Source organism: Fringilla coelebs (assembly GCF_963513975.1).
Source record: "Fringilla coelebs genome assembly, chromosome: 2".
NCBI classification, from domain to species: Eukaryota; Metazoa; Chordata; class Aves; order Passeriformes; family Fringillidae; genus Fringilla; species Fringilla coelebs.
Genome location: NC_140029.1, coordinates 89,085,682 through 89,107,699, shown reverse-complemented (window position 1 = coordinate 89,107,699; position 22,018 = coordinate 89,085,682). Strand labels below are relative to the sequence as shown.

Genomic DNA, 22,018 nt, shown 5'->3' with positions numbered 1-22,018 from the left:
TTGATGATTTTCTTGCAGTTTAATCTCCACTCCAAATAATTACTAGAAGCTGTCCCCATATATCTGGGAGGAAAAGCATAAATTTGAGATCTTTGGACAGTTTCTGATAAGAAAAACAATAATTTTTAAATTAACTCAGTAAAAAAAGAGAAAAAGGAAAGTATTTAAAATAAAATCAAAAAGTTTCCACTAAGTCTTAACAGCAAGAAATTATAAGAGAAATTTGAAAGATTTTCTTAACTGCCATGCTTCCTTATCTTTTACGTATATAATCTCTTCTCTGGAAATAGCCAAAACTTATGGTAGCTAGTCCTAACTGCAGGTTGTTCTGGTTCTGCTAGTACAGGATGAGCGTTTCATGAACAGTGGTGTATTTCCAGAAGAAGTCAGTGCAGCTCAGCAGTCTCTGTCAGTGCCCCAGCTCTCCAATGTCGTCATAGCCTGTATCCTCAAGAGCAGGGGATGAGGATCTCTCCGCCTCAGAGGTCCTGTTTCTGGGAGTCCAGTCTGAAAACATGAAGGGAAGAACACTGAGATAGATGAATGCACATCCTCTATGTATTACCTCTGTGTGGTTGTGCAGCTGCCAGTTGTCTCCTCCAGAAATTAGAACCTTAGGTAGGAGTGACTGTGAAAGACCTGAGAAACTCTTATGTCACTGCCTTCTGTGGCGTGTATACATCTCCAAGGATCAAGCTTTATACACAGTGTTAAAAGGAATATATTCATGGGCTGTCAAAAAAAAAAAAAAATCTCTTTAAGGTCTCTCTAGTTACTTTGAGTCCTATATTTTGATTATTTTTCTACATCTCCAATAGGCCAGAAATATTTATCACTACCCCAAAAAGTAGAGTTCAGATCAGGTGTTCCACAGTTATATTAAATGCACTGATAAAGAAAAGTCTGTCTTAAATATTTGTTGTTAATTCTTACTGAATTATATGGGCCTGACAAAGTTTAGTGCTAGGTTAAAAACCTAGCTGAATCCATCCTCCATGGACATAGAATGAGATCTAATAAGGACTACAGATGAAGGGAGAAACAGTCAATTCATAATTTGAAAAATCCTTGTCTAATGATATACATATCAGAATCCTCTCAAGACTATCATGTTGCTGGAAAAAAGGGAAGTATCACACTAGCATCCATAAACAGAGGGATATGGTGTAAGAGCTGGTCCTTCTGCTCTACCTGACACTATTAAGATCTCAGTACCATGCTGTAAAGAAATACCATAAACTTTTGGGTTTGAAGCCATTTTTGAAAGATATGGACCTACTGACATGGACTGAGTGGAGACACATCATGGGCAGAGTGTAGTCTACAAGGCCTAAGTAGAAAGTTGACTAATTTAGGTTGTGGCTACGTAGAGAAACAAATTTCAGAACAGAACTGAAGATAGGTATGTGAACAAACTGTTATCAGTCTTCAAGTACTTAAAAGGCTGTTACAAAGATGACTGCAACCCTCTGTCCCCATGGTCATTCTAATGAGAAGTAACAATTTTAATTTGCAGCAGTGGAAACTTAGATTGGGTTGGCCACAGGCAAGAATTTTATGGCTGTAAGGAAGGCAGAGCAGAGGTATAGATTAGCTGGATGTAAGAACAGAACAGCACTGCTCTTCTTGCCTCACCTGTCTGGGAATCCTTGTTTCTGTCACTTTCTCCAGGGATCCCAATGATTTCCTGTTCATTCTGCTCAGAAAGAGAAGCATCTCTAGGTCCAGGAGCTTCTGTTGCATCATCATAATCATCTTCCAGGGCATTTTCAGGCAGTGGAGAGGCCTCTGGAACAGTACAGGTATTAATTTCCACTAGGGAAAGCAGTAGCTGATAATCCAGCAACACAGGGCTGCAATACTGACATGTCTGTACTTAAATGAAATCCATCCCTCAGCAGATGTTACTGTGCACACTTTTATTGTAAATACATATGCTTACCAATAATACATGTATAAACAGAAAAGTAAATTAAAGCACTCCTGTTTCACTTTTTACCTAGAAATCAGTATTCAATCTGAATAAGAGAGAGAAATTATTCAGAATAATTGTCTTCTCTATAAGTACTTCAAAGTTTTAGTTTGTTTTTTAACTTTAATAAAGTCCTTAATATAAGAAGAGCAGTAGAAAATAAAGACATGGTGCAGCAGAGTCTGGGATATGGGCAACTGAGGTCCAAAACTGCTAGTGCCTTTGGCAATTGATCTCTTGGACACCAGACAATGGCTAACAGAGCTTTTTGATCAGCTCTAGGAAAATGCAGTTCTTCTCCAAACACTTGCTCTCCCTCACCTATTTCAAATTATAAAAAAACCCCAACCAACAGACCACATGTACCACCCAGGCAAACCCCACAGCTAGGAATCTGTATTTTCTTCAGATCACTTGGATTAAGATCCCTTGATCAGCTCAAATTGTACACCAGTGTTCTTCTCTGGAATATGTCTTTCCTCTGTTTTAATTCTCCCCATTTGTCTCAGAAATAAGGCAACAGTTTACAAGCTATTACAGTTGCAATGTCTGGGAGAAGCAGTTGTCACATTGTTGGATTCATGTGACTGGATCCTGTGAAGTGTCTGTAGAACTACCAGCAAACACCTATTTTGAATTTTGCATAGAGAAGAGAAAACTAGCACTTCTATATGACATTGTATGACACTCTTCCACCACAAGAGTTACACACAAGATTTTGTATCACAGGGAAACATCACTAGGACATGAAAGTCTTAATCACTCATAATGGTTTGGATATTAAAAGTTACCCTGATTTGGGATCTCCTTCTTTGTACAAACCTTTTCTCACATCACCTTGAGTTGTTCCAGGACCATTCTCTTCATCACTGTCTGCTCTATAAAACTGTTCCTTTGGTTTTGAGCTCTCTGAGTAAGAATCTAGGCAAATGAAAAAGAGCATGATACCAGATTAAACTCTCCTTAAGTGCTAAAACTGCACCATGAGAAAAAGAGCAGTAATAGCATCCAAGTCCAGCACATTTGACAGTCAGTATTACTTCTGCAAGGCTTACAATGGAATAACCAAGAATCCCTCAGGGGGCCCCATAACACCTTTCATGGATCAGGGGGGAGGCAAGCCACAAAGGGAGAAAAGCAATCCATGGGAGAAAACCTACAGGGACCCAGGTGCTGTGAGGGAGATGCAAATTATTCCTTTATTTGTTCCTGCTTTAAATAACTGCAGCAAACCTCTTTTGTTTGTTTGTTTGTTTGTTTGTTTGTTTGACCTATACTGATCTGTGGTCCGTGGCTGCAGTGAGAGCTGCACAAAACAAATTGTCCCTAGGAAAGGGATTGACAGAGTCCGCTGGGCAGGATACTCCTCTCCTCAAATTCAGGAATTTTAAATTTCCCAGTAGATTTGGGAGCTGCAAGGTATCAGATTGGGATCAGAAAGGGGGAGCTTTCCTTTGAGAAAAGCAAGACACACACACAGACCTGAGAGGAAAGTCACGCCCTGCTTTTCCCTCATCAGGTTATAATCAATCTCTTCATAGACAGCCTCGGAGAAGGGGTCATAGGATAGTCTGGAGCCTGAAAGGAAAAGGTAATGATCACTTTCACAGTCTCTGCTTATATTCAGGCGGGAGTCTTGAAAAGGAGAAGTGCCTTACAGGGGCCTATGTGGCCTGGTTGGTACCAAGGAAGGCACCAAGAGGTGCTGACTGAGGATAAGCACCTCTGGGCTCTTTCACTGCCAGAAAATAATGAAAAATCTCAGTGTGTAACAGATTCAGTTCATCTGATCAGTCACCCATCCCCGCTGCCTCCCCAGCCAACTAAACATCTGGGGCCATGTAAAGGAGGCATTTCTTACCAGTCCTGAGAAACCCACCTCTCTGCTGTGCCCTGGCACGTCGCATCTGCCCAGCAAGAATGGCAAGGACCAGGCAGAGGAGGGTCCCCAGGATAATGCAGAGGATGACAGGCACTGAGAGTCTCGTGCTGCCTGTGGCAGGGCGGCGGGGGCGATCTGAGTGCAAACCAAGAGGAAACAAGTAGAGAATCACGTGTCCCAAAGGGCTGCTCCTCTGCAGCCCCTTGCTGTGCCCCTGCTAACAGGGTGAGGCAGGGCACCTGCTGCTCTGCCATGGGTCCTGCTCAAGCAGATAAAATTCAGCAGCTGGGGGTAGTGCCTCTCAGTGTTCCTTTGTGAAAGGCTGGGGGAAGTGCTTTCAGATGAGCTGCTGTTTTATCTGTTAAGTATCAGGGACATTAAATTGTCATTTGATGGGGGAAAGAAAAGAGAGAGAAAGAATTTACCTGGTCTCGTGGGTGATGCTGTTGTTTCTGCCACACCTGCAAAAGGAAGGTGAGTCCAGATTAAGAGGGAAGTGTGAAAAATAAGGAGAACATCTTCATGATCTAAAACATCACATCTTGTGATGTTTTAGCAGTCAAAATTGTGAAAGGGCTAGTCACTGGGAAGTACAACTGGCATAATGCTCCCCTACCCACCTCCTTCACAGACCTGTGTAATAAAGGACCAGTCACTAACCAGAGCAATTCACAGCAGCATCTTCTTTATGATCACAGTTTTTGCCAAACAAAGGTTTGGCAGGACAGTCCCACAGAGACAGCTCTGTTCCTTTACAGTGCACCTTCTCCAACCAGATGGGACCAGTCCCTTCCCCAAAGGCGGCCTCACTCAGAGCAGACACAGCAGATCCACAGCCCAGCTGCCTGCACACAACATTGGCATCTGCCACATCCCAGGAGTCATCACAGATTGTTCCCCAGGAGTCTTGGTGCCACATCTCCACTCTGCCTGAACATTCATCCTCTCCTCCCACGACTCGTAACTTCTCCTTGTCTGCAAAGCACAGAAACCTCTTGTTTTACTGAAACAGCAGGAAGGTCCACAGGGACCGAAAAGGAAAAACAAAGACGTGGAGGTACCTGAACAACTTGTGGAGTTTGGACACTCAGCAAATGCAGCTGGAGATGTTGCCTCTTTTCTTCCTGCAGAATTTAAATAATGAAGTAAATAATTTAATTATTCTCTGAAAAAAGAAGAGGGAGTATAATAGCTGAAAATTAACCATCAGGTTAATTATTTCCTGAAATATGTGTATCGCCTGTTTAGTTCTTGGCAGATGGCTGTTTGGCTGTTGCTGTGAGTAATAATCTTCCTGATGGTTATGCTTTCCCTCTTCTCATGAGGCAGCTGCAATCCCTTTCAGGATATCTGAATGTCATGTAGATTTCTTTTTTATTATATTTTATATTATATTTATTTTCTATTTTCTATTTTGTCTTTTATACTTTATATTTTATCTTTTATATTTATATTTTGTCTTTTATATTTTATCTTTTATATTTCCTTTTATATATTTTATTACGTATTAATACAGATATTGATACCCATAGGTGTGAAATACTGTCATAAGAGCAGGCATTAGAAATGAGCCTTTAGAACCAAATGGATTTGTACACTTGTCCACAGCTATGTTTATACACAGATATGCCTCCTTACATGCAGACACATAGACTTGGCTCTAGACCTTTTGGGAAGTCTCATCCTAGCTCACATCCCACAGACTGACTGTGTCTCATAGATTTTTGCATTAAAAAATATGCAATGGCGCCATCCTGTTAGGGAATTCCGTAGGATTTCACTGGGCCACAGCACTCTGATAATCTTGTAATTTTAATTCACTCATTTAAGTCAATGATATAGACAAAACAGAACGTTGCTGCCATTTTCATGAAACCAGAAACAATGTGCACCAGATAACGAGTGCACACGAAGTAATTTCTGTGACATCCATAGGTGCACCCATAGGTTAATGTGCATGTCTGGCCTCATACAAATACATTTCTGATTACCAGTGCAGGTAATGTGGGTCTCTTCAGCGCGGTTGCTGCACGACTGAGGATCCCAGGGGTCTGACTGACAGTGCCAGAGCGAGCTGTGCTGCTCAGCGCACTCAATGTGGTCCAGCCAGGTGGGCCCAGACCCTCGGCCGTATTTGAGGTCCGTGGCTATTCCTGCCCTGTCTCCGCAGCCCAGGTGTTTGCACACGGTTGCTGCGGTGAGCAGGGACATGCGGTTGGAGCAAACGCTCCCCCACGTCCCGTTGTAGAAAACTTCTACTCGCCCGGCACAGTCGTTGCCGTTCACCAGCCTCAGAGCCAGGAAATCTGCAAGTGAAGGCACGAAAAATGGGATTAGTGCCACAGACTTCCTGTGATGCTTCTTTCCTGCTTGTGTGATGACACTTTTTTTCCAGTGCTAACTGGCTGTATTGGTTCTGCCTGCATTGTGGAGCATGGATACTCCAGAGGCTGCAGTCCTTTCAGGCTTTGTTCTGGCTCCAGCATGGGCTCTGGCAGGCCCTAAACCCGCTTCAGGGGTCACCTGTGTTTTTTCCACTTCTCTGTCATTTCTCCTCTCTCTCGCTGCTGCCATTCTGTCTTAAATATGCGTGAGCAGAGCCACCATAAGCTACTTGGATTGTCTGATGCTGTAGTGCGCAGTGGGTTGTTCCCATTGGTTTCAGAGCCAGCTGTAACTAACTGGAAGGAACACACAGCCCCCTGCTGTGGAAATCTTTACAAACTCCTAAAATTTATCCTCCAAATATCCTAGTACACCACAGACTTTTGTATATGTGTGTGTGTGTGTGTGTGTGTGTGTGCATAATATGGGCTTCTGTAGATCCTCTGGATCTTGGTAGGACCAAGAAGATGTGCTGACCAACTGTGCTTGTCATCAAGACAGGAGGAGGCTTTCCAAGCATGTCCCCACTATTCTTGACTTCTCTTTTGTACAACTCTCCTGTTTGTACCCACTGGCTCAGGAAAGGGTTTTCCAAACACACCTGAGCACAGGACTCCAGCATCCTCTTTGTGTTGGCAGTTGTGCTGGCCCCACGCCCTAGAGGCACACGCCCAGAGATCAGATTCAGCCCCAGTGCAATTCACGTCGTCCAGCCAGATCTGCCCTGACCCTTCACCATAATGAGCAGAGCCAAATGCCTCGATGGCATGGCCACATCCAAGCTGTTTGCAAACAACATTGGCATCTGATAGATCCCAGCTATCATCACAGATGGTGCCCCAGATGCCATGATGATAAAGCTCTACTCTCCCGGCGCAGCGGTTTGTTCCATTCACCAGCCTCATCTGTCTGCTGCCTGTGGGAGGAAAATCCAGCTGTCAACATGCAGCACAACTATAATGCACAGGTCAGCATAATGGCAATGTTTTTAAAGCACTTTTAAGACATCATGTTCTTGTTATATCCGATTCTTCTGCTATGGTTGCTTGGGCAGAAGTTCTGTGAGGCTAAACTGCATAAAGGGAAAGGCCTACTCCTGCATCAGGTGAGTGTTTGAATAGTTCTGGTCAGATACTGCAAGCAAGAAGCGTGTAATCATACCGAGTATATGCAGAGATCACCTTATCTTAGAAAGCCAGACAACCTGTTTTCTGTCTATACTCCTTTAGTTAGAGACAGACACAGTTCCTGTTACAAATGGGTTACAAAATCAGAGAAGAGTAGAAACAGTTGTAATATTCTGTAGGATAGCTGCAAGTATCTATAAATATAGAAGTGTCACAAAATGAAAGCTATTTAATTCTCAAGTGACAGTAAGAATTCTTGACAATTATAGCCAAATTAGTGTTCTTATGGCTTCTGTGTTGTAGCATCCCATGAATTCTCCCCCCTTGGTCAATCCCCAAGCCCTCAGCCCTGGAAACATGAACTACTTACCATAGAGTCATCCCTCCCAAAGGGAAAAACAGTCTCCCCCATGGACTTGGTGTCACGACTTCCTCTGGTTTCTCCTTCCCCTGTCGCTGGCTTGGTACCCCTGGTGGCCAGGCCCCTCTGCCCAGCCTTTAGGTCTTCCCCCCCACCCCTTCCCCTTTATAAGCTCCCTACTCCACATGGTTCATTCTCTTTCCTTCAGGGTTTTTCCTTCAGTGACAGTGTTACTCTGCTGGAATAAAACCTTGCAAAAGAGCCTTTCTTGCCTCTATCGCTGAGCCAGCTGCAGGGAGTGTTGAGTGGAGGTTTGACTGCATTGCCTGGTGTTAACTCAGCCTGCTTTTCCACAGGAGAGCCTTGCTGGGGACAGGAGATAGGCAGCAGCACCTACCACTTTAACACCCGCATTTTTACTGTGTTCTAATAGTTATTTTTGACTCTGGAAGATAATTCTGTAAGAAATTCAGATGAAGAAAGCATTATGTAAATTACACTTGCTTCCTTAACTATCCTCTAGCTCAGACTCATGCCAGCTGAAGATCTGTGACACTACAGCACAACATGGGCTGGAGAAATCCTAGGTAAACCTCCTGTACCTTTCACACAGCAACTCACCTGAACAAATCACACCAACGTCCTCAGAAACTCCCGTCGGCGCTGTCTGATGATGGGAGGTGCTGCAGAGCATCAGCTGAGTCTCGTTTCCAGTACACTGGACACTCCTTAGGCCAACAAGACCCATGCCCCGCTCAGACTTTGGAAGGTAATAGGCTTTCTCAGCAGTTCCACACTGGAGCTGTCTGCACACCACATGGGCATCCCTAATGTCCCAGCTGTCATCCAGGACTCTGCTCCACACACCATGGAGGGAGATCTCAACTCGCCCGTCACAGCGGCTCTCACCCCCTGAGAGTCTGAGTGATTCAGCAAGACCTGGGCTCAAGAGAGTTGGGAAATATATTGAGTGACATCTACTTATCTCACTGCAGTAGAAATAACTTGCAGGAAAGCCATGGAAGACAAATTTCTGGGCTGACAAAATATTAATTCTCACCACTGATTAAGGGGATTGCCGCCATTAAGGCTTTGTTTGCTTTCGTGCACACAAGGGCCTGCAAAGGGAAGCAAGAGAGGCTTCCCCACCCCAAAAGCTAGATCCTGCAAGTGAGATCACCAGCACTGCTTTGGTCTGAAGTAACACCACCCATAAAAGGCCACTCCTGACTTACCTGAGCAAGTTACAGTGGCTGCTTCTTTGGCTGAGCAGGTTGGGTTGCCCAAAGTCACTTGAACACAATCCCATAGGCAGGACTCTGTCCCTTTACAGTGAAAAGCATCTCTCCATATAGGCCCATTTCCACCCACAAAACCATCTTCCATCTGGATTGATTTTGCATAGCCACAGTTCAGCTGATGGCAGAGAACACTGGCAGCTTGCAAATTCCAGTGGGAGTGGCAGAGTCTTCCCCATGTGTCTCCGTGGCGGATCTCCACTATGCCAGAGCACGCAGTGCCATTCACCAGCCTGCCCCCTGGACACCCTGAATGTAGAGAAAGGGAATATTGGAGTGTTACATTTGCTCATGGGCAGGACCTGGAAGTGATTGGGAAAGGGGAATGAGTTTTCCTTATCATTCAGTAGTGAAAAGTACTTAACTGGGCCATACTCATTACTAGAAACTTCCATACTCATAACTAGACTTCAGTCCAGCCTATTTTACTGAGAAGAATGACTAGAACTCAGGCTCATGTCCCATTTGCAATTTTTAAAATCAGGGCACTAGGTTTTGGGGCTTTGGGTCAACCAATAGACCTTAATTTTTCAGACCAATATCACTGAGGGCTTACAGCTCTGCATCCTTCAACTGCTGGTCCAAGTCCTCACTTAAACCTGGACTGGGAATTCAATCCCTGCCTCAAGTACATGACAGGCATAACCATCTCCAGTCTTGTCTCATGCTGTGCCTGGCTGTTCTCTCCAGCCAGACCCTGCACCTCTTTGCTTTGACTTCTCTGGGACTGCTCATAGACCTTATTACCAACACCTTCCTCTGTCCTCTCTGCAGATGCTCTGGATTGCATCTTGGTGGCAAGGACTCTGCCTGTGCTGTGCTCAGCCTCTGAGCCCAGCTCATCCTGGCTGTGCAGCAGCCCTGCTCTTGCTGTCACCCTACACTAGGAGCATTTCAGAGAGACCAGCCTTGTGCTACAGTTGAAGGGTAGCCTTGTCTCTTGTGGCAGCAGTCAAAAGGCAGAGCCTGACTCCACATACGCCCTCTGAATTTTGAGTCTGTATTTTTCCTCAAGGAAGGAATTTTTCAGTTCTCTTCTTAGATCTTCCCACTGCTCACCTGAACATACCACATGAGCCTCTTTTCCAGCAGGGCATTCATCCTGAGCGAGAGCACGCACGGGACAGTCTCTCGGGAGTGACCCATTCTTCTGGCAGCTGAATGTGGCGTTCCAGACGGATCCATTTCCTTCCCCAAAGGACTGTCCACTTGGGATCAGTAGTGCAATTCCACAGTCTAGCTGCTGGCAGAGGGTATTGGCAGCTGGCAAATCCCACAGGTAGTCACACAGGGCTCCCCATGTGCCTCCGTGGAGGAGCTCTACTCTCCCTGAACACGTGGTGTTGCCCTTTGCCAGCCTGTACCCACCATAGCCTGCAGAAAGAATGAAGGAGCTTTGCAGTTACTTTTGGGATTTTGTGCTTCTGCACTGAAAACTGTAGGAGCTCTCTCTATCTGCAAGAAACTAGCATTCATTCATGTGCCAGGTTACTGGAAAGCATCTTAGAACAGGATGCTGATAAGCCAGCTCTGAAAAACGTCTTTATTGTCCACGTTGTAGCCTGTACTGTTTGACTAAAAGTCTTTTGACTCTTTAAGTTCAGTGTCTCCTCTCTGCTCTTCTCTCTCCTCCCCTCACAATACTGCTGCTACCTTACAACATCTTCTCTTGCAGAGGCAGTTTCAGCCCTGCCTTGCATGTGAGGAACTCAGGGTGGGAGCAACTAGTATCACGCTCTCTCCCAGTCGTTGGTCATGTCACATTTCCTGGTCAGCAGAAACTGCAGTGGGGAATCCTCAGCTTTCATCCATGCCCCAGAGCAAGACTCTGAACACCCCAGGCCGTAACCATCAGCCTATGGACAATAAAGGGCAGCTGTGGTGGATGGCACTGTGGTGTCCTACTGCCAGCTCCATGGAGTCCCTCTCTCTTCTCACACTGTTGCATTCTACCCTTACCTTGTCCTTGCATTGTACCCCTAATGGGTGCAGGATTCAGCTCTGAGCTAAGACTCTTGCAAGACAGAGGCAGGAGCCAAGGCCTGTTAGATGCCTTAAGTGAGGTTTGGCTGCCACTGGTCACAGTGCCCAAGGCAGTCTTGGAACAGACTGAAGCCCTTTGGGCAGGAAAAGGACATGAGCTCCAGCCCTTTTCCAGGCTTGTTTTGTGTCAGACTGTTGCCATCAGCTCTGCCCCAGGTTTAGTTTACCCCTTTAAAACTGTGGCCTCAGGAAAAAAGTTGTGTTTGTTAGGCCTAATCTTCACTTTTTCTGTGGTGGCAATACATAGCCGTATTCAGAGTCCCCAGCAGCCGTGACTATATGGAGTTCTTAAGAAGGGTTGGCATAAAAGAAATAAAAGCGCTTTTGAGATATCTGTGTAGTAGTGAAGTGATTAGAACAGCCCATGTTAGATGCAGACTCTCAGTAGAGTGACTGAGACATTGTGGGACTGCTCTCTGTTATTTTCTGGTCCCCCTTGAATGGCTCATGGTAGGGGAAGCATCCAAGGATCCTGAGGACACAGAAGTGTACAGATGCTCTGAACTGTGGGTTAACAGGAAGAAAGCATATAGAATAGGGGTGAATTATGTCCATCAGTCCAAAGTCTCACCTGAACACACAACAGTGGCATCATGAGAGCATGTGTTAGTATGGTGCATGCTCCTGGGACAGTCTGCAAGGTGAGCCTCATTCCCTACACAGTGAAACTCTTCCTGCCAGATCAGCTCATGTCTGTCTCCAAAGTGAGTTCCTCTCAAGGTGTCCACAGCCTGGCCACACTTTAACTCATTACATATAACAGAGGCGGTTTTGAAATCAATGTGTGAGAAACAGACAGTGGCCCAAGTTTCTTCTTTCTTTACTTTCAGATGTCCTGAGCAGGCAGTGTCCCCTCCAGTCAGATGCATATCAGAGAAGCCTGGAAAAAAACCCAAAAAACAAGAAATCCAGCATTCAAGGGTTGGTTGTACTGACCTATTTTTATAACTCCTTAATGGGCAAAACACATTTCACTTCTCTGAGGACCACTGATACTTTTGAATTGTGACTGGGGCAATTCCTGTATGGCACTGATAAAGAAGAAAATGGTGTATGAGATTGCTTATTTCTCAGCAGGTGAAAATACTAAATCCTTGGGAAAGAAGGAAGGAAACTTTGGGCATCTGCCAGTGACTGAGAAGTAGCAATCCCCAAACAGGTAAATAGAAAAATAGCCATTTACTAGTGTGTGTCCTTGAGACCTCATTATTTGAATGAACAGGAAGCAGAAGCACCCCAGGAAGAGGAAACAGGAAACGTTGCACCCAGTTTCAGAATTTCTAAAAAGACAGTCTAGAGATCTGCAGGCTGGCCAGCCTCCCTTTGGTACTTGAAAAAAAGGATGGAGTGAGACTTGTAGAAATTCATTTGTGGGCACCAGGAGATAAATGGGAAGAGTCAGCATGGTTTTATCAAGTGTGTATCCTGCCTGTGGGACTGTAATGCTTTCTCTGATTAAAATGGATTTATGGATGAAGGGACAGCAGTGCATGTCATTTAGCTGACATTGATCACTGCCATTAACATGGTCTTGCACAATGTTCTGATGTCCAAGATCTAGGAGGTTACTGGCTGGCTGGAAGGACAGCATGGTTAAGCAGCTGATTGAATGCTCAGGCTCAGTCAGCAAGTGGAATTTCCCTTGTTGGGTCTTTCCAGGGGCCTGTTCTGCTCAGTGTCTTATCTTCATGGAGGTGGTGATGGAGTACACTTATGATTTTGGGGGGTAGGGAGATAACCACGTGAGCAGAGCTGCCATTCAGAGAGATCTAGACAGGCTAGACTAATGGGCTGACAGGAGCCTTACAAAAATCAAAAAAGGACAAAAGTCCTGAAGCTGGGAAGGAAAAACTTCGTGCAGTGGTTCTTTTTCCATGCACATTTTGCACAGGAAGAAGACAAACAGGTATTGGTCTTTTTTTGCCATTGGAGAATGTCCTGTCTTAGCCTACCTGAAAAGATCTGGTGAAAAAGGGCAGTTGTATGACATAACATTGCATTTTCTTGCTTCTCTACCTGCACCTGCTTTTTTAGCCCCAATTCAATGTCAAAGGCAAGTTCAGTACTGCTCTCCTGTTGCCTGGGAGAGCTGTGGTAGAAACAAATAGTGTGTTGGTTTTTTTTTTTTTGTTCTGTGTAATTTAATATGCTCATTTGATGTCATTGCTGTGCCCAGGCAAAGTCAGCTTGCACTCAGATGACTTAATGCTGGAGCAACTTGCTTTGGATGAGTAGAGGGAGTACTTGGCTTTATCCAGCTAGGACAAAGTTTGATCCCAGGCTCATATCTTTTTTCTATTATACAAGGCTGGATCACTTCTTACCTGAGCAGATCACTCCAATATCAAAGTAATGAGAGCAGGTAAAAACACCCCATCCTCCGTGAGAGCAGTTCCAGAGAGCAGATTCATTTCCACGGCAATCAACTCGGTACAACCACGTTGGTCCAGTTCCTTGTCCAAAAGGAGCTCGATTTAGGGCCTTAACAGCAAATCCACATTGCAGTTGCTTACAGACAACCTCAGCATCCTTTATGGTCCAGTCACCATCACACACGGTTCCCCACTGCTCCTCATGTTTTACTTCCACTCTCCCAGAACAGGGGCCAGTTCCATTTGACAGCCTCAATTCATCAGTGCCTTCAGACAGAGCAAGGTTATAGAAAGGACAGAGTTTAATCATGATTATCTACTGCAGATGTTAATGAGATCATTATTGCTCTTAATTTACTCTTGCATCAGACTTATTTGGTTCACCTTTCTAAATAGTCCAACTTAAAGAGTGTTTTTTTGCAAGGAGTTATGTCTGTATTTACAAGTTTGAGCTAACTGCACTGCTAAAATGTAAATTATTTCTAATGACAGGCAAACTTTCTCTTTTACTGACTCACCAGGGCTGGAAAATGCTGAGTAATGTCCCTGCTTTGTGATTCACAAAACCTGCCACAATAAACACTGGCAACTGGAGTGAGGGGACTGCCTATCAGAGTGTGATTGCTACAATAGATCAAGCTGCATTATCCTGTGAGTTAATTGACCTAAAAGCCAAATTTGTGTGTCTTTGGGAGTGAGGTAGCTGGAGGAGTTGGCTACCAGAGGGACCAGAGGGGCCAGGCCAGCCACTGGAGAGGTGGAAAGATCAGGGGGTCTGCTAGAAGGCTCAGCTCAAAGTTGGCTGTGAGGGCACATTGCCGGCTGATGTCCAGTTTGTACCCACCAGTATCCCCAAGTCCTTCTCCATGGGCTGCTCTCAAGCCATCCATCCTCCAGTCCGTGCTGATCCTGATGGTTACCCTAAGCCAGGTACAGCACCTTTCACTTGACCTTGTTGAACTTCATGGGGTGAGGTTCATTTTTCAAGCCTGTCAAGATTCCTCTGGATTCCTTCCCTCAATGGCTGCACCACTGAGCTTGGTGTCCTCTGGAAACTTGCCAAGGGTGAACTCAATCTTGCTACCAATGCCAGTAAGAGGGATTTTGAACGGTTCCCATCCCCTGAGGGACACCACTTGTTACTGATGTCTATCTAGACATTGAGCCATTGACTGTAACTCTTTGGATGCATCCATCCAGCCAATTTCTTATCCATTGAATAGTCCATCCAACAAACCCATATATATGACCAATTTAATGACAAGACTGTTGTGTGGAACCATGTCAAAGGCCTCACAGAGGTTAAGGCAGATCATTGTAAGGCTGCTGCTGCTGTTTATGTTGGTGCCATGTGTGTTACACGTCTCATGTTTCCGGCAGTGTGGGCAGCCAGGTACAGCTGTGGTGTGTGTGGGTGTCTGTTTGTATGTGGGTATGACACGTGTGTGACTGCTTGGGCTAAAAGCTGCATCAAAGGCACTGCTGTTTGAGGTATGAAAGAGGATACTCATGAAATGGGTTGAAAATCAAGTGGTAGGAAATGACATGCAGGACTGTTGTATTCCCAGGTTAAGGACAGACCAGAAACTAAATGTGCAAAGGAAACAGGAAGAAGTTGGCCACTACATCTGATTTTTGTCTTCAGTTTGATCAGGTTTGCATTTCAGCATGTTATGGAACAGGTAAATCCCTGAAGAGGGCTGGCAACTTCTTTTGGGCCTGGGGCATTATTCTGATTGACCACAAAGCTAAAGGAAATTTACAGGACAGTCATATAAGAAGCCTAATAACACAAATTTTTACTGTTTCAAGACCCGACTCACTATGGAATATTAAAGCAAACATTTACAGGAGAGGTTCAATCCAATTGTCAATGTCTTGAGTGTACCAAGAAGCCTTGATGACCTTGGCCTTTCCCACCTGGGTTTTCCACCCACATGCTCTGCCCATGGGCCCATTGAAGCGCAGACCTGGACCTTCTCCCACCGCCTGTGCCACGTGGGAGGTGCACTTGTGTTCCATGCCTGGCCATGGGCCCTGTTGATCTGCACGCACAGCCACAGGGACCAGGTGCCAAGAGAATCCTGCAGTACTCATCCAGACCCAGCACTGGGCCCTGATGTGGAGGGAAGGCAGAGCAGCCTGGGAAGATCATCTCCTGTCAATGATGCTGTTTGATAAGCGACAGAAGATAATTTGCACAAAGAGCCTTGGGTTTTCCTGTAAGATTTTTTTTAAAACAATCCTTTATGTAAAATTTCACCTTCCCTCTCTTCCTCAAAAGAGAGAGGCGTTTCTACATATCACACATCTTGCTGTCATCTGACATTGTGAAATAAGAATATTTAATTTTTATTTGCATTTGGAAACAAATCTAATTCTTCTCTCTACTCACTGCAAGTGTGGGAGCCTCAACCCATGAGCTGGTGCTAATGCAGCCATGGGTTTTTCTTTCCAAAACTAGCCATTGTTTCATTTTTTATTGCAGAGTAAACTGCTAGCAATGGTGAATTGGAAGGCAATTTTGCCTCCATCTTCATGTGGTCTGTAACTGCTTCATCATACACAGACAATGTGGCTTTGACACATCATCACCTCCCATACACAGACAAAGGCTTTACGTCTTTGCTAACACTGCTGGATTTCCTCACAATTTCCTGCCTATCATTTAAATTTAGAAACAACACCCAAAAAAAAAGGTGGTTATTGAAGTGACTGACAATTGGTAATTTCCAAAACCTATTTTTTCTGCAAAACATCCTCTCTCCTCAAATCTCCTGAGTGTCCTGAGAAAATCACATGCATGGTACAATTCCCAGGTAACTAGAAAACCACTTTGTGCCTGCAACATGTTGTCTCAGAGGGGGCATAATCTTTCTGCAATAAGTCTTGTAAGTCTCTAAAAAGATATTCTGGAGAACAACCCCCTGGGTATTTGAAGAACACAGTTCAAAAAAAGAGTTTCCTCAGCTATAATATTTATACATTTAAAAGGGTATGAATTCTAAGAAAAGTTGAATTCTTAAAACATTTTTAAATGAACCAGATAACCAACTTCTATTAGCCATATCCAGGAACAAAGCCAAACAGCTCTTCACTCAACTGTACCACCTCTGTGCATTTGAATTTTTAAATAATTGTACATCTGATGTTTTCAACATGTACAGCATGCAAGACTGTATGCAGAGATAGGCACAAGCCAATCGACAGATTTAAATATTTTTAATAAAAGCTGTCATTTGCTGTAATCACTCTTCTGCTAATTTTTTATGATACGTACAGGTACAATCTTGTATTTCCTCACATTCCACAGCATGTCCTGCAAGTACCTTCACTGAATTCAGTGGTTTGGTGTTCTGCTTGGCTGAGAAGGCATCAGATTTTTGCTTGCTCCAGCTGAAAACCCGCTTCTTCTCACAGGAAAAGGTGAGGGTGCACCATGCAGTCCTGTCCCCATGCCCTGTGAGGAGGTTTCCAGCCCAGGCCAGCTGCCTCAGGGGCAGATTTCCAGCTCACTCCCAGAGACTTGGGACTCCTGCACTGCTCTGCACAGTGCTCTGTGCCTGGGGAACATCAGAACACCTGTAGCAGCATGGAGAGTGCAAGTGCTGCGAGGTCAGAGATGAGGGTGGTAGAGTGCTGCTGATGGTGTCATTGTAAAGCTCCTGATGTCTGCATCTTCCCGTCAGTTACTGTTCCCTGATATTAACAAGGAGTTGGCAGACAAGACATTTCTGCAGTACAGCTCAGCTGACACTAAAATGTCACTACAAAGGTATCTAACTAAAAAATGTTTCATATTATCAAAATGTACATCAAGAGTGCCTCCCATTCCCTACCCTGTGAACTTTGACTGCATCCACACAGCTGGTGAGAACCTTCAAGACTAGGGCCATGCTATAGCCAAGCATTGACCCTGAAGTCTTGTTCTCATCATACGAGGATGCGACCACCTCCACAATGCCTTAATGTCACTTCCATGTGTAGAGAGAAAAAAATAAGGTTTCCAAAATCTGTCTCATCACCAGCATCAAGCATGTACACATAGCTCCAGAAGTGCAGAGAGACAAAGAGTGATAAGCCTCATGTATAGAGGAACAACTAAGGAGATGCTGTGTTACCCAAACTCCACACAGGGTAGAGCTCCCTGGGCACACAGGATAGAGCTGCATCATTTTAACTAGTGTTGAACAAAGACCTGGAATTATTAATTTCATCTACAAAGAGCTCAGCAGGAGAGATAAGGCAGTAGTAAGAATACCCAGTCGGTTTTTAGTACAGCTAAACTGTTTACAAATTTTGGACTTGAATTCTTATGAGAATGGCCAGTCACTGATATCTGAGTAAAACACCAAACTTTTAGAAAAGGCTTACCCTTCCTTATCAAGGATTATCAAGAAGATTGAATCAAACACAGGAACATAGTTAAACACCATTTTGTCACTTTGCTTTACAGGTTGGTAGAAGAACAACCTATTTATATTAAATTTGCATGCTTTTTCTTTATCGCACTGTCCTATGCAAAATAAAGTATGTACTTACCCAGGGAGACCTGAATGGAGAGGAGAATCAGCCACAGCACTGGAGCAGAAAGAAGTCCTTTTATTGCCATCCTGACCACAGATGGATGAAACTTTACTCTCCAGGCACTGCCTAGCTAAAACTCTGGCTGGACATTCCAGTACCTCACAAATGACTACAAAGGAGGAAATATATAGATTCACGTGCTACCATGAGCTACCTGAAGGAACCAATAGAAATATTGTTCACCTTTTTAGACGTTATCAGCAGACTAATCTCCAATCTGAAGGAGCCAAAACCTCCAATAAAATTCAAAAAGTGCACTTGTGACCTTATATGAAGGATGATTGCGTATCTGATGTCATCATCGGAATTGTTTTACTGTGGGACCAACACTGGTGGCACAGGCAGAGCACTGTGAAAAGTGGCTATTTCTCACCTGAAAAGGAGTATGAAAGTGCAGAACACTGGTCATTTATTAATAACTTCAGAAGAAAAAAAGGCAAAGAAAATTACTTTAATTTGTAGCTTACCTGTCACATTGCAAGAATTTTACTCCAATCAACAGAAACAGTGTTTATCACTAGAGGTGAGTAAAAAAATGATACTGTCTCTGTCTTTGGGGTAGGCTTAAGTCTTCCTTATTTGGTCACAACTCTTTGGACAGAAGCTCTTTAAAAACCATCTTCCTTAGGATTCAAATTACAGGATTTAAATTACAGGCCTTCCCATTTCCTCTTCTGAGTTTCTTTTTGTTTCAGGTGACCACTGCCAGTAGTTCTACCCCCTCTCTCATTCACTCTAGAATGGCAACTTTAGGGAAATAAAAGCCGCTGTTAATTAAACAGGGGCTACTTGACTCATTCTGACAACTGGAACAATTTGCAGAATGCTGTTTACACCAGTCTAAACACACATTTTTTATGACACTCACAGCATCCTCCTTTTGTCTGATGGTATCTATCTGCTCTTTATCCAGAATTCTGAGTTCAGTAACATCCATGCTGTTGGGTCCTTAGAACACCAATCTCTGCAACCTCTTCCCCTTCTCACTGGGCTTTGCTTGTTCAAGTTCTGTGTAAATTTGCAGCAGGATAGCCTTGGGTCAGACTGCTGCGGAAAGAGATGAGAGGAAGAGCAGAGAGCCTGGCCAGAGGCTGCCTGTTCTTGCTCAGGACCTGAGACACTTTCCTGTGGTCTCTGCTAGAGCTACAGGGCAGCCAGGCTGGGTCTGGCCATGAACTTTGCTGATACCTGACCCTGATCTGCTGACTTGACTTTAGGCTTGATCTTGTCTTTTTCTGGATTGCCTGCACTACTGGCTTAACCCTGCTGCTGTTCCTGACCTGTTCTGGAGGTTTTTTGTTCAGTTCCTATGGGATTGCAACTCCTGTGAGGACCTCGCTTCATGGCTGGTTTGCTGTCAGCTTCAGCTCCATGCTGACTTTCCTTTGCAGAGCATCCTGCTTCTGCTACCTGATAGAGACCTCTGAAAACCAGAAAGTCACTGCCACTCCATTGGAAATGTGGTCAGGGTGGGGGAAATCCCACTACAGATGTGCTGTGAGAGATTGGTAAGGGATCCATGGTCATGTCGGTTCCTATACTGAGGTTCAGTGGTTTCACTTAGCACTATTCTTTGCTGATAGGTGTCCGCCACCAACTGAATTCTCACTGACATTTTAAACCCATTCCAGGAAGCCTTAGAGTAAGATCTGTTTCTCAGCATACAGGCCCTTGATGACCAGAGCCTCTTTTATGGGCACTGTGTCCGTGTAGCCAGCTGTGTGCCGGTGCCTATGGATGTTAGAACAGAGAGCATGAAAGAAAATTCCCTCACGTTGTGCTAGAGGAGGCTCAGGTGAGATATTGGGAAAAAATATTTCACTGCCAGGGTTGTCAAATGTTGGGACAGGCTCCCCAGGGATGTGGTTGAGTTGCCATCCACAGATTTATTTATTTCAAAGATATGTACATGAGGCACTTAGGGCCACAGGCCCTTAGGTTTAGTGCTAGGTTAATGGTTGGACTTGATATTAACATATTTGCTAGCTAAAATGGTGCTATGATTCTGGGAAAATCATGCAGGAAACAGCAGAACAACTCTGAGATATTTTGCTTAAGAAACTGAACGCAATACTTCACTTACCAAAATGATGTGCTAGAATTGGAACAATAGAAAGAATGTCTTAAGGGATGATCAGATGACTACAAAGTCCATTTTACAGTCAGAGGGCAATGCAGAGACTTCAAAAAGTTGTCGACCTAGCAAAACAAACTTTTGCTTTTAAGTATTTTGAGACACTAGCTGGAATAAAGTATATCACAAGGGGGTTTCTAACAATGAGAAAAATAAGGCCCTGGAATTAGGTCTGAGTAAAAATGGTGACAGAAACCTTCTGCAGTAATGACCAAGGTCATACTTACTGAAAGGAGCTATTGGGCATGTTTCATTCTGTTAACACAAGTGTAGATTTGGTGACTCCAATGGTCCCCTTAAATCCCTTCTCCATTGTTCCTACAGACAACAGACCCTCTAAATAAATCATCCTTTTGCTGCAGATGCAAGAAGAGATTCTGTAGAGCTGACAGAAAGGCCTTACTCCATAGTGACCTATATATAGCATTTTAATCTGGTACTTGACAAGGAACTCTGCCCTGAGGATATGCAACATCTCAGACTTCCCTATGCTATGATCAACACAGTGCAAAGTATTCAGGTCAGTGAAGGGACAATGAGCAGGATTAGTGGAATATTTATTGGTCAGTGAGGTACAGATGGGGCTCAGGCAGGCAACCATTAATGTGTCTGCAGTAGTCCTAGAGAATCAAGCAAGGGTGTGATGGTTTCGTAAGTAAATTTGCAAATTTTCCTGGTTGGTATTCAAGTCAGGAGAGAAAAAGATCACAATTACTAGATCTATTAGATCACTTCTTACTAGTTAGGCTATTAGTAGAACCAAGCTGTTATTATTAATAGCAGATCCAATTCACACATTATGCCCAGTTATTGACTCACACTCAGACGCTCACCGACTGTTACCTGGTTTGACAACGTGCCTGTGGCCTTGAGAGACTGGAGAATCTTCATGTTCTGAGTTCTTCTGTTCTTGTGAATCCACAGGACTGAGAATCTCCTGACCGTATGTATTCTTAGGAGAGTTTCACTCGTCTCTCAGCACCCACCCATTCTTTCTTTGATCTGGGTTCTGGTATCACATACACAGACCCTTTCATGCAAATTCACCCCAGGAGGTCTTTTATGACAGAAATGCAGAGCCAGAGTTGGTCCAAAAGCCATCATGTGACCCACAGGACACTGTCCCGTCCCATGAGTTCACCTTGCAGCAGTAATCTTGACCTCCAGTCCCTCTGAACACAATTCTTTTGCATCTAGGGGAAATTTATACCTTTACTGCTGCACATTATAAATAGAATTTTAAAGTACATCACTCACTGCAAGATAATGAAGAGAGAAACCATTCTTGCCTAATTCTTTCAATTCAGAGTGTGAGCCCTTTTGTGCAGAGGCTGTGCACATTTCTGAAGGCTTCCTCCAGGTCCTGCGGCCGTCAGTCCCATACGCCTGTGAGAATGAGAAAGATAAGCACACCCAAATGCATCTCTTGTGGTCTGAAGTTCATACAGGCTGCTTCAAAACTTGGTTTGGGGCTGTGTAAGTGCATGTGCCTTTGAACTGCCGTTATCTTTAAACAAAACATAGATGGAGTTACGAGATGAAGGTGACACACTGAGTGCTAAGGTAAAGATGGGGCTGCCTGAAGGAAAGCAAACAGTTAGGAAGGAAACCACTTTCTTCCTTACTCGGGCTGTGCTGGAGGGATTTTGACTTTCAGAGAAATGAGATGTATCCTGTGGTTAAGATAAACCTGAGCTCTGGGATGGATTAATCTCTGTATCTCAAACTGACAATGGTTTAAACAGACATCTGAAATGAAGTTACCTGGAGTGGTATTTACCTTTGTGTTATCTTTATGAATGCATTTGTCAAAGCCTTCCAAAAGCTAGTTATATATTTACTGTCTTGTGAGCCCAA

General features: G+C 44.2%; 1 protein-coding gene across 1 annotated transcript; it reads right to left on the bottom strand.

Annotated features, from left to right (window-relative positions):
- Window positions 1-409: 409 nt before the first annotated feature.
- Window positions 410-18,420, bottom strand: LOC311166290 (antigen WC1.1-like; the record flags this gene model as incomplete). The annotated part of the gene is made up of 17 exons (XM_084226187.1): window positions 18,293-18,420; window positions 17,983-18,053; window positions 13,393-13,707; window positions 11,640-11,948; window positions 10,085-10,399; window positions 8,963-9,274; window positions 8,349-8,666; window positions 6,841-7,155; window positions 5,846-6,160; window positions 4,916-4,978; window positions 4,515-4,829; window positions 4,280-4,315; window positions 3,852-3,989; window positions 3,455-3,550; window positions 2,810-2,893; window positions 1,636-1,788; window positions 410-507 (listed from the first exon to the last, which is right to left on the bottom strand). The coding sequence occupies exons 2-17, from the start codon at window positions 18,050-18,052 to the stop codon at window positions 410-412; spliced, it is 3,252 nt and encodes a 1,083-aa protein (XP_084082313.1). The 5' UTR covers window position 18,053; window positions 18,293-18,420.
- Window positions 18,421-22,018: the final 3,598 nt, after the last annotated feature.